This window comes from Phacochoerus africanus, chromosome 11, assembly GCF_016906955.1.
Source record: "Phacochoerus africanus isolate WHEZ1 chromosome 11, ROS_Pafr_v1, whole genome shotgun sequence".
Taxonomy (NCBI): Eukaryota; Metazoa; Chordata; class Mammalia; order Artiodactyla; family Suidae; genus Phacochoerus; species Phacochoerus africanus.
The window spans coordinates 85,041,509-85,054,047 of NC_062554.1; the positions used below are offsets into that span (position 1 = coordinate 85,041,509).

Genomic DNA, 12,539 nt, shown 5'->3' on the forward strand with positions numbered 1-12,539 from the left:
AAAACTTTTGAAACTGCTGATAACTGAGTTCCATCTTCAGAAACTATGGTGTAGATTGGATGGTAGCCTAGGCATTTGATTTTATAATATATCTCCCCCTGTTGATTATAATGAGCAGCACACTGGGCATCCTCGTGTATATATAAATATGATTTTCTTTTCTTTTCTTTTCTTTTGGTCTTTTAGGACTGCACCCAATGGCATAGGCAAGTTCCCAGGCTAGGGGTTGAATCAGAGCCACAGCTGCCGACCTACACCACAGCCACAGCAACGCCAGATCTGAGCTGCATCTGTGACCTACACCACAGCTCAGGGCAATGCTGAATCCTTAACCCACCAAGCAAAGCCAGGGATCGAACCCATGTCCTCATGGATACTAGTCAGGTTCCTTACAGCTGAGTCACATTGGGAACTCCTAAATATGATATTCTTTTTACAAATCACTGCTGGTTTGCCACCCAACTTTTTCACCTTGTTTACTGAAATAGATGGCCTCCCTTTCTCTTTTTTTCCTACTGTGGAATTTTCTATCAAAACTTGAATGTGCCTTATTAAAAAAAGCAATTACTCTGGTACATTTATTCTGTAGTTTCTGTAAACATGAAACTTTTTATACATGTTAGAGACAAGGACAATAACTTTTTGAAGTGTTTATTTTGGTTAAAAGAAACTGATGGAATTGAAGGTCAAGTCAACTTCTCATTGCACAGATTAAACAAGAAAGCATTACATATTTCATCTTTACAACACATCTGATTGATTTTAAAAGATTCATATTGTTGATAAAACATATATGTAATAAGGAGACTAAAATATTTATTTTACATATCTACAGCATGTATTGTCATATTTCTAGATCAACCACAAATAATACAAGAAAATATTTAGGTACATGAAAAAGCTTCAAAACATAAAAAATTAACATTTTGAAAAAAAATCACACGTGAAAGCTCATTAAATAATAACTTTGACAAATAAATAGTTAATCAGCTTTACTTATTAGCTGCTGCCATGCATTTCTGGCATTCCATTCCAAGCGAGGGTCAGCATGCAGGGTATAATTTCATACTATGAGACTGTAAAAAGCTACAGGGCTTATTTTTGAAGTGAAATGTCACAAGGTCTTTCACTCTTTCAAAGGGAGATCATTCTTGGCTGCTAAATTGTTCCCATGAAGATCATCAAAAAAGCACCTTTAACTTTTTGATTTTGAAGAAGTTTTGTTGGGTAGGTGGGGAAAAATGGTTTGGGAAATGGAGGGTAGCGGAGAAGCCCTTTTCTGTTTTGACAAGTAAAGGTTCAGTGATGTGTATAGTATCACCAGTCTTTCAAGAACCATGAGGAATTAAGTACTGCAGGATGCGTGGAATTTAAATGCAAATCACACTCATGGAAATGCACACATCTTGAAAAACTTGAAAAGGAAAAGCTATTCCCAAAGAAGTTCCTGATACTTAGGACAGCTTGCTGGGTTTGATCAAAGCAGAAAGCATATATTTCCAAGTAAGAAAATAGCAGTGCCAGGCTTGAGTCTTCCAAGCTATCAAATCTGTAAAGCAGATGGTTACTAGTCAGTCCAGTTTAGAGAGTCTGAATTCTAACTCATGCTGTGCTTGCTGGATTTGCTGGATCTTTTCCGCTCTCTGTGATGTGGGGCTGGCTTGGCAGGCGACATGCTCTCGAAGTTATGACTGGACTCATTGTGCTGCCGTGTGTATCTCTTGCACTTGCAGGCGGTGACCACTGTGATTTTGTAGGTGCGCGTGCTGCCATCTTGGCACTGCAGCTGGATTCTCTGGGTGCGTGTTTTGTCATTGACACACCTCCACTCCTGGGAGCTCCTTCTGCTCCAGTACTTTGTTCCATAGCCTCCTCCGATCCAGTTGGGGAGCACAGGTAGGGGCAAGCACTCACCAGCACATACCAGCTCCTTCAGAGGACTGATGCTGGTGCACTGGCCATCAGAGATGTATTTGGTGGAACGCAGTTCTCGGCAACCTACTTGAACTCGAGCTGCAGGAAAGAAAAAAATGTGCATCAGACGCAAAAAAAAAAAATGGACAGATTTTTGTTTTGTTTTGTTTTTTTAGATAACCTGCAATGACAAAAATCATGTCCAAATGATGGCAAATTGCCAGATAGGATGTGAACACACTTATTGTATTTCTACGTGGATGGTGGTAAAGAAAGATCTCATGAAAATCATCAGCTTACGTGGCTGTAGATTTTTTGAAATAAGATAAACTGGGCCTGTTTGTTTGTTTGTTTTTTCATCTATAACATTAGCTAATTGTTTAGTGGAGTATTTGAAAAAATTCCACTTTCTTAGTCTTACTCCTCAATAAGGATTAAACAGCTGTTATATTTATGCGTAAATACTCATTACACATAAATATTACATATTCTTTAATGAGCTAAGAAGGTTTATACTATAATGCTCTCTTACTCACTGGTCATATCAGTTGATGTCTGCAAGTGCTTTTAATTACGTTTAAAGAAATCTATTGAGAAAATGTGGAAAGTACTTAAATATTGTGTACAATGCAACCCCTAATATTTTGTTTCAGTTATAAAATTCAGCTGCAGAGAATCATGCATACCTATGTGTACAACGTCTGATATTTCATATATCAAACTTAATAACTACATTTTAAACATAAATTCCCAAGTTATCTTTTAAAAATACAAATATTAAAATGTTTGAAATGCAAAATGTCACTACAGCTCAACATTTAAAGAATATAAAAGCCCCTAAATCAGGAACGTATGGTTGCCATAACAACTTGGCTACATTTCCATGAATTTTATGGCAGAAAAATGCCTGCCTAACATGTCTGATTTACAACTGTGAAAGGAATCACGGTGTTCGTTTCCTGATTCTTGGTCATGGCAAACTTTTTGTTTAGTCATTTGAATTTGATAAGTATGTTCTCTAATTGGCTGTTTCTTGTTACATGCCTGATGTAATTAAAGCAAAAATGAATCTTGAAATTTTTTAGTTTTCCTTTCCATTGCTTTGTTATCTAAACTTGAGGAAAATTGCCTGTAACAAGTTTGAAAAAAAAAATCAGCCTTGTTAATGAGAAAAAATATATATATTTGCAGTATAGACTGCTGAAATTAAAAAAATAGAAATTAGAAGGGACACTGAAGTTGTCTTCCACAGTATACTGAAAGCTAATAGGAAATTCCAAATTAGGAGTTTTACTTCATCTTGGTGCCATAGTAATTATAAGGTGAGAGATATAGTCTAAAGGGATGTGATAGTTCTGAAAAAAATATACATATACATACATCTGTGCAGATAGATTGTGAGATTAAAATTAAAGTGTAAACTAGCTGTCCATTCAGCATGCTCTGGCTGGTTGATTCTGCTGCCTTCCTGCAGTTCACCTTCCTGCAGCTGCCTTAGGAATGCACCTGGAAACAGCCAGAGATGATTTTGACCTGTCTAGCTTTTTGTTCCTGTGTATATAGAGATTCGGCATTTTTGCAGTGACAGTTTATTGACAATGAATACCTACCACATTGCTCAGTAATCTAATAATAATCAGATAGTTCCTGTCTTTATGAAAGCAAGCATCTTCATGAAAGTTAAAACATCTTGGTTTTCTTAGAAAGTCATTAACAGTCATATTCGCTTTGACTTTTTAGAAGTCAAAACCCCTTTTTGCACCTGAACGGAATTGAGGAGGAGCAACAGATTTGTGTAAGATTTCCTGTGCACTATTTCTCTGAGTCTCTTAAAACCTGGTGATTACCATGTGAACTCTTCTAAAGGAAAGGAGTAAAGCAAAACTTAGAAGAAGAAATTTGAATCCTTCTAGCTTGTGGTTAGTGTGTCAATTAAGCAAAGAGAAAAGAAGAAAAATACTTTCTCTACAAGGTATTATTGTACTGTCACTATTTTAAGCCTCTAAAGTTATGAAAGTCTCCCTGGTCTTTCACAAAAATATACAATTACCTAAATTTTGATCTGGTTAATAAGGAATTATTTCAGAAAAAATAAGCTTCTCCTACATTTTTAGCTTCATCTCTCTTTCTCAATGATCATCAAAACTTCAACTATTTCACTAGACATATTTTAGAAATACATGTGAGCAACATTTTTTCCTCCCAGAAAGCGCCTTCTTTTTTCCCCCTTGTAATTTCCCATACATGCCTTGTTTAGTTAGCTTTATATACATTACAGAATTGCACAGGTCCTGAAGTAAACAGAAAACATCCTGAATGTAAACTATCTAGAACAACACTTTTTTGTAACAATTTTTTAAAAACTTCTCATTTTGCATGATTTTAAGGAAGCGACAGTTTAATTTCTTGGAAACATTTTTTTGGGGGATGTTTGAAAACTTAAGTCTGTGCCTACATAATCAAATCACTGTTTCAGTGAAGTTAACTTTGTAGGGAAGAATGCCAATCTACACAAGCAGCAGATTACTCCCAGATTGTTTAGCTAACAAAACATATATGGTTCAGGTTAGTTAGCAGTGAAACAATTCTACAGGAATGTGAGCTAAGGCTACCAAATAAGAAAAAAACCCAATCCATGCAAGTAAAATGCACTTACTGTTCCGATCCAGTCCAGTGTTACTGAAATGCCTGCCTCCATTTCTGGCTTGATTCATCGTGCTGTTGCTGCTGGTGTGTGCTGGAACAGGTTTAACCACATGTGAATAAAGGATTTCTGTGGCATCATTTTTAAAAGCCAAACAGCTTTTCATGAGGATGCATGCAAGGGGAATGAGATAGAAATGAATGGCAGGAGGAAGCATGGTGAGTAGAGGATTTGCTTGGCTGGAGAGCTGGTTAATTCCTTTCCCTCTGCTTCTGCACTGTAACTGTGAAATTCCTCCTCAAGGTTCCCTTTATATATCCACTGAGGTTTGGCGTTCATTCAGGTGTAAAGTTGTGTAGAGCTTCAGAGTGAAAACACAGAGAAGGGGTGGGATCCCTACATGACCCTGCAAAAGAATTTTACCAATGGAAGAGAAGACTACAGAAAAGGAGGAGCTTGGTATACAAATTGCCTGAAATTTCAGGGTTGGACTTCATTACTTGTCTGTGAGCTGAGGCAGCCAGGCACATTCTATAGCAGCTACAGACTCTCTCTGTCTCTGTCTCTGTCTCTGTTTCTCTCTCTCTCTCTCTGCTGTTTCTTTTCCTAAATCTAGTTTACATTTGGGTTTAATTTAAATGAAAATATACTGCTGTTCATTTGAAGAAATTTACATTCCCACGGTCGTTCTAAATTTGGGGTAGGGAGGGGGTTCATCTGCGGATAACAGGAGGAACTCAGGGATTTAAATGTTGTAGGGCTTGCATGAAGCACTTTATTAGTTAAACATATCTTGTTTCTCAAGATGCAAGCCACCATTTTTTTTTTAAAGTATAAGTCACAGAGCTAAAACTCTGCCCCCTGGACACACTTAAATAATGCAGCTTTGATCTGCATAAACTGCTGTGCTGCTAGGTAACTTATTGCCAGGAGTTCTCTGCAGAGAATAATGAGCATAGCTCTGTCTGCATTAAAGTAGCTAATATCAACTTTCGTCTTTAAAATATGACATAAGCATTACATTCATAGCATCATTTTACATGAAAGAAAACCATTTCTGACAGATTATTGTTTGGCAAATTCAAAATAATTTTTGCAAGGTTTTCATTTGCTGCAGAACACATGTTCTACCTGTATTTACTAAACATTTTGTTCCTTACTTCCTTTGGCTCTGCTACTCACCTAAGAAACATGGTAGTTTTCAGAACTTCTTTATCCATACATACTGCAGTTGCTCTCTTAATTACTAACCAGGCTGCTGATCTCTATCCTTAAAACAATTGTAACATTCCACCTGATTGGTGGGGCATTTTGATTGGAACAAAAATTCTGAATCTCTTCAATTTTAAATCCATTTTTGCCCTTTGTGTGGCTATTAAACTGACCTGATTAACTTTGACCGATTGTAAGCTATTCATATGTATCCATCCGTCTGGCTGGCTGTCATCTATCAATCTATCATCTGTGTTTTTCCACAGTGCATGGCACTATTGGCATTCTGGAATAGATAATTCTTTGTTTTGGGGGGCTGTTCTGTGAGTTTAGCCGCATATCTGCCTTCTACCCACTAGATGCCAGTAACACCCCCAGTATAATCAAAAATGTCTCCAGACATTGCTAAATGTGCCCTGGAAGCTAAAATCACCCCAGTTGAGAACTACTTATTATCTATCCATTTTTCTATCTCACTGTAAAAACAAAGAACTAAGAACAAAAGACTAACTAATAATACTAAGAAATTATTGTTCTTCTTTGGGAGAAAAATGTTATTGTGGTTTTTTGTTTTATTTATTTATTTATTTATTTTTTTCATTTTGACCACGCCCATGGCATGTAAGAGCTCCTGGGTCAGGGACTGAACGCAAGCAAGAGCAGTGACCTGAGCCCTAGCAGTGACAATGCCAGATCCTTAACTAATAGGCCACCAGGGATATCTGGTACTGTAGTTTTGTTTAAAAACAACAACTGGGAGTTCCCTGGTGGTCTAGTGGTTAGGATTGGGTACTTTCACCATTGCAGACTAGGTTCAAGCTCTAGCCTGGAAACAGATCCCACATCAAGCTGCTGCATGCCACAGCCAAATAAATAAAAAATAAATAAATAAAATAAAAAATAAAACTTCACCTACTTCTCTTTTAAAGGTGTATACTGAAATACTTCTAGATAAAATAATATGATGCCTGAAATAAACTCTCAAAATAACATAGGAGGGGAGTAGTTAGGGGTGTGAGTGGGGATAGTATGATTGTTGTTTGGGCTGGATTCTGGATATTCTATTTTGTTTACTTTGTGTATATTCAAAATTCCACATAATCAAAATTTTAAAAACTAAATTCTCAAAGGTCAATTTAATGTTTACTGCCAATCAGATCCCTATCTTAAGATTTCATGTAGTCATTTAGTCTAACATCCTTCTTGGAAAATAACATATTTTATTCTGTGCACATGGAGATTACACACCAGGCATCCTTCAGAAACACTATGTAGAATTCCTTACCCTGCTCATCATGGGACTTGATATTAATTACGTGAAGTATGTTAATATTAACCACCATCTGATAGACCAAATTCCTGAAGGAAGTAAGAGGGTCAGAATATCTAATCTATTCCCCCTTACTATTTTCTTGTCAGGAGAAAGAGATACTTTAATTTGCAGTTAAGTGTTAGGTTGGGCTAATCTAATTGACCAAATCAACTCATAATTATTAAATCTGCTCTGAACCTAGTATTCTATAGGCTCAGCCTTAAGATATCACCTGAGGAACGGAGACAGTGTGTTTGTTGTATGTGGATAGGAAAGTCAGTTCTCAGATGTGATTTCTATGATTAGGTTACCAAAGTACTGTGACTTTCTGTCATGCTTGCCTGCTCTAGCTGTCTCACTTCTTGCTTCTTGCTTCAACGGAAGCCAATTACCATGATATCTCTCCTATGGAGAGGACCACGCAGCATAGAACTGATGTCTCTTACCAACAAAGAACAGAGGCCCTCCCTCGGCCAAAAGACCCAAGAGGACCTGAATTCTGTCAACAACACATAAGTGAGTTTGAAGGCAAATCTCCCCACAGTCAGTCCTTCAGATGAGGCTGCTGCCCTGGCTTAAGCCTCAACTGCAATCTTGTAAGAAACTCTAAGTCAGAGGCACTCACAGGAACTGTGACATAATAAAAGTTTTGACTAAGTTGGGAAAATTTGTTACAAATTTGTTACATATGTGATTAACACAGTATTACTGGCTTTAAAAAGTGAAGACAGGAGTTCCTGTCGTGGCGCAGTGGTTAACGAATCCGACTAGGAACCATGAGGTTGCGGGTTCGGTCCCTGCCCTTGCTCAGTGGGTTAAAGATCCGGCGTTGCCGTGAGCTGTGGTGTAGGTTGCAGACGCGGCTTGGATCCCGTGTTGCTGTGGCTCTGGCGTAGGCCGGTGGCTATAGCTCCGATTCAACCCCTAGCCTGGGAACCTCCATATGCCGCGGGAGCGACCCAAGAAATAGCAACAACAACAACAACAACAACAACAACAACAAAAAAGACAAAAAAAAGTGAAGACATATGGAGTTCCCATTGTGGCATAGCCAAAATGAATCTGACTAGTATCCATGAGGATGTGGGTTCCATCCCTGGCCTTGCTCAGTGGGTCAGAAATCTGGTGTTGCCCTGAGCTATGATGTAGTTCATAGACGAGGCTCGGATCCCATGTCGCCAGGGGGCTGTGGTGTAGGCCGGCAGCTGTAGTTCTGATTCTACTCCTAGCCTGGAAACTTTCATATGCTGAGAGTGTGGACCTAAAAAAAAAAAAAAAAAGAAGAATATACAGTAATTAAGCCATTCATTTTGCAAAGAATGCTAGGGCCTTGAAAGCATCAGATGTGGAATCATTAAATACAGTGACTGAACAACTCTTATTCTTTTGAGCAAGCTTTGAAACTTATTTTTCAGTCCTCAGCCAAGTCATCAATGCAGTGCCATTATTAATAATTAAAGAATGATACAAGACTTCCTACTACTGGTCTGATATGCAAAAACTTCAAAGTAATTTAATATTCTAAATAATATGATTTATCATGTGACTCCTGGCACAGGAGTCAGCAAATTTGAATTTGAATTTCATTTCTACCATTTACAATCTGTATAAACTTGGATATATTTCGTGAAACTCTCTAAGTCAGTTCCTTCAACTGTACAATATGACCAAGCTCATCTACCTCACAGAGAATAAGAAAATATTAAAGTAGCTAGCACAAAACCTGGCCATAAGAAACATAGAAAGAGTGGTCATGGAATATGCATCTAAGACTGCTGTTTCTCGTTAGAATCTTTAAATTTAAAAATGACTTTGAAAAAATTACAAGTCTCGAATAAATGCAATTATCCTATTTAAGATGGAAAGCAAAAAGTTATGAGAAGGGGAGTTCCTATTGTGGCTCAGTGGAAACAAATCCGACTAGTATCTATGAGTATGTGTGTTCAATCCCTGGCCTGCGCAGTGGGTTAACGATCTGCTGTTTCTGTGAACTGTGGTGTAGGTTGCAGACGTGGCTCGGATCCTGCGTTGCTGTGGCTGTGGCGTAAACTGGCAACTGTAACTCCGATTTGCCCCCTAGCCTGGGAACTTCCATATGTGGCAGGTGTGGCCCTAAAAAGCAAAAAAAAAAAAGTTATGAGAAGGGAAATTGTTTAGCTTTATTAAATATGAAATAATACATAAATGTTATTTCATTAAGAAAATAATTAGCCTGACATTGATCTTTGACAGAAGAATCAGAATAAATTCTTGATTCTTTACTGATTGCAGTGATGAGCTCTATATGGTCCTCTATGGATTTAAACTATTTTCAGTGGTGTTCCAGGTCATAATACAGAACTTGTTAACTGGGAAAGTAACCATCATGATTTTAGAAGAAAATAAAAACTACTTGCAGAATCTTCTTGCATAAAAATCCTTAAAAAGAGGATGGGCTAACATACCACATGTATTTCATATCAACATGTGTTGAGACAAGAGTTTTTTTTAGATTCTGTAGTCCAGGGACTGCAGAGCTGAATGAGGTATGGAATTTTTCCCTCCTTTTCCTAAAAGCTCCTGTTTAGAATTCCACTAAAGGGGTCCCTTTAACCCAATGTTACTGTACCATTTCTTCCTCCTTTATGGACTTTCTTAGTTGTCTCTGCATTTTTATTGTTTTTTTTTTTGTATTCTTTTTTCCATTATAGTTTATCATAGAACACTGAATATAGTTTTCTGTGCTATACAGTATGCTTTTGGTTTTATTTGTAGAATATATATTTCTTTTGTTATAAGCTGTCTCAACAGAGATAATACTTATTTAGGTAATGCTGCTTATAATCCAGTGTAAACTGTTATAAAACCCAAATGGAAATCCCAAATCTGTTGGCTATATTTCTAGATGAAATGTCTCAGTCTTGCCACTGCTGACATTTTCAGCTGGATAATTCTTTGTTGTGAGCTGTCCTCTACGATGCAGGATGTTTAGCAGCATGGCTGGGTTCTACCCACTAGAACCTACAGCACCTCTCTCGCCCCATCCAAAAAACCTCCAGACATCACCAGATTATCTGTGGTGTACAAAATCTGCTAGATTATAAAGTACTGGTCTAGACAAATTCTCTGGTAAATTTCCTAAAAATGCCAGCAAGCTGCTGTTAAGGAAAACCTCTCAGGCCTGCTCTAGGGAGCAAGTTAGAACAGTAAGGATAAGGCTCCCTTCTGATTGTACAGACTAGGGAGAGTGGTAAGTATCCTTTTTACTGGCATTTGTTACCTTATTTAGTAGGAATTGTTGTCCTTACTCTGTGCTTTTAGCCCACTCAAGTCCCTAACCTCAATTTGACCAAGGGTGGCAGCATATTAAATATCCTGCCCCCAATGGTGGGTAGGAGCTGGAATTAGTTTTGTTCCACAAGCCCGATAGTTAAAACCTTGTTTTATCTGGTTTTACTTTTGTTAGATATGCAAATTCTGGGCCTGCCCTCAGGCCAGAATCAGAATTCCTTGCAGTAGAACCCAGAAACCTTGTTTTAAAGAGCTCTCCAAGCAATTCTTATGTGTGCTAAAGTGTTTTTTTTTTTTTTTTTTGTCTTTTGCTGTTGTTATTGCTGTTGTTGTTGTTGCTATTTCTTGGGCCGCTCCCGCGGCATATGGAGGTTCCCAGGCTAGGGGTTGAATCGGAGCTATAGCCACCGGCCTACGCCAGAGCCACAGCAACACGGGATCCGAGCCGCGTCCGCAACCTACGCCACAGCTCACGGCAACGCCGGATTGTTAACCCACTGAGCAAGGGCAGGGACCGAACCCGCAACCTCATGGTTCCTAGTCGGATTCGTTAACCACTGCGCCACGACGGGAACTCCGAAGTTTGAGACACACTCTTCTAGAAACGCATATGCCCTCTTGACTGTGGCCTGTCCTCAGAATCTCCATCAGAGTCACCTCATATATTTTAACTGGGCTTCTACTTCAGATTCTTCCAGTTTGCATGATCAGATGCAAACCCTACCCTAAAGCTCAGCCCAACTGGCCAAAACCCAACCCCATATCCTTTTCCTGTATTTACTTATCCCCAAAGGCTCTGTGTTCTCCGTGTCCCTCAGTGACTGATTAATGCTTTGTCCCACAGAGATGGTCACAACAATTACCACCTACAGTGATACCACTGCTCACTAGAAATTTTGGCAGCCATATCTGATTCTCTCAGGTATGAATGTTAACCTAGATTTAGGCAAAATACTTCAGTCACTGTTGGTTTGGATCCCTAATCCACCAGTGTCTGGAGCATCACACAGCCAAGTCAGGCTCCTAGCCCTGGCAACATGCAGTCTGGCTGCACTCTTTCCAGAGGAGTCTCATATTTAAGTACCAATGGGTTCCATGTCCATGTTGATTATGACATAACATCATCAGTAGAGACTTAACAGTTGACAGGTCCCTGAGATGTCAGAAAACTGGAGAACAGAGAGAATTTAGCAGAGCATTTGGCTCAACAACACCATAGTGTTTTCTGGGAAATAAAATTGTTACAGGAATTTCTAATTTTAATTCTGATACTTTTAATGAAGTTATCAGCTTCTAAGTTAGTACAGATGGTGGCTGTGGTGTAGATGGTCCCACAGTAACAACATAGCTGAAGTGAAGGGAATGCGATTCAGAATATGGGAAACAAGTTTTATTTATTTATTTATTTTTTGTCTTTTTTGCCACTTCTTGGGCCACTCCCGCGGCATGTGGAGGTTCCCAGGTTAGGGGTCCAATCAGAGCTGTAGCCACCGGCCTATGCCACAGTCACAGCAACGCAGGAATCCGAGCCACATCTGCAACCTATACCACAGCTCACAGTAATGCCAGATCCCTAACCCACCGAGCAAGGCCAGGGATCGAACCCGAAACCTCATCGTTCCTAGTCGGATTTGTTAACCACTGAGCCACAACGGGAGCTCCATGGGAAACAAGTTTAATCACATCTATTGGAAAGGGAGATTGGAGCAGATCATTGACTATAATCCCACTTTGTAGGTTTAGAGGTTTAGACATTATCTGGTGGACAATGGAAAGCCATTGAAGGTGTGTGTGTGTGTGTGTGTGTGTGTGTTTATTTTTATTTTCACAAAATGAAAACACTGTGTAATTTATGTCTAGGTAAAGCGTTAGAACATTTCCAGTATCCAGAATTTCCCTCCCTGTCCTATCCTTTTAACCAATTTCTTCCTCCTCCCTAAAAATGTAAACTACTTTTCTGACTTCTGACACCAGTTATTAGCTTTACTGGTTTGAGAATTTGATTTAGAAATGACTTTTTACGTTGCTGCAGACTATTGCATTGCATGGATATCTACAGTATATTTATCCAGTCTAGACTGAACTGATTCCAGCCTTTAGCTATTATGAATAATGCTTCTATAAACTTTATTGTACCTATTTTTCAATGTATATAGGCATACATTTTTGTTGGATATACATCTTGTT

General features: G+C 38.6%; 1 protein-coding gene across 1 annotated transcript; it reads right to left on the minus strand.

Annotated features, from left to right (window-relative positions):
* Positions 1–799: 799 nt before the first annotated feature.
* On the minus strand, positions 800–4,952 carry SOSTDC1 (sclerostin domain containing 1). Its single transcript, XM_047752421.1, has 2 exons — positions 4,571–4,952; positions 800–2,013 (listed from the first exon to the last, which is right to left on the minus strand). The coding sequence occupies exons 1-2, from the start codon at positions 4,773–4,775 to the stop codon at positions 1,598–1,600; spliced, it is 621 nt and encodes a 206-aa protein (XP_047608377.1). The 5' UTR covers positions 4,776–4,952; the 3' UTR covers positions 800–1,597.
* Between the last annotated feature and the right edge of the window lie 7,587 nt (positions 4,953–12,539).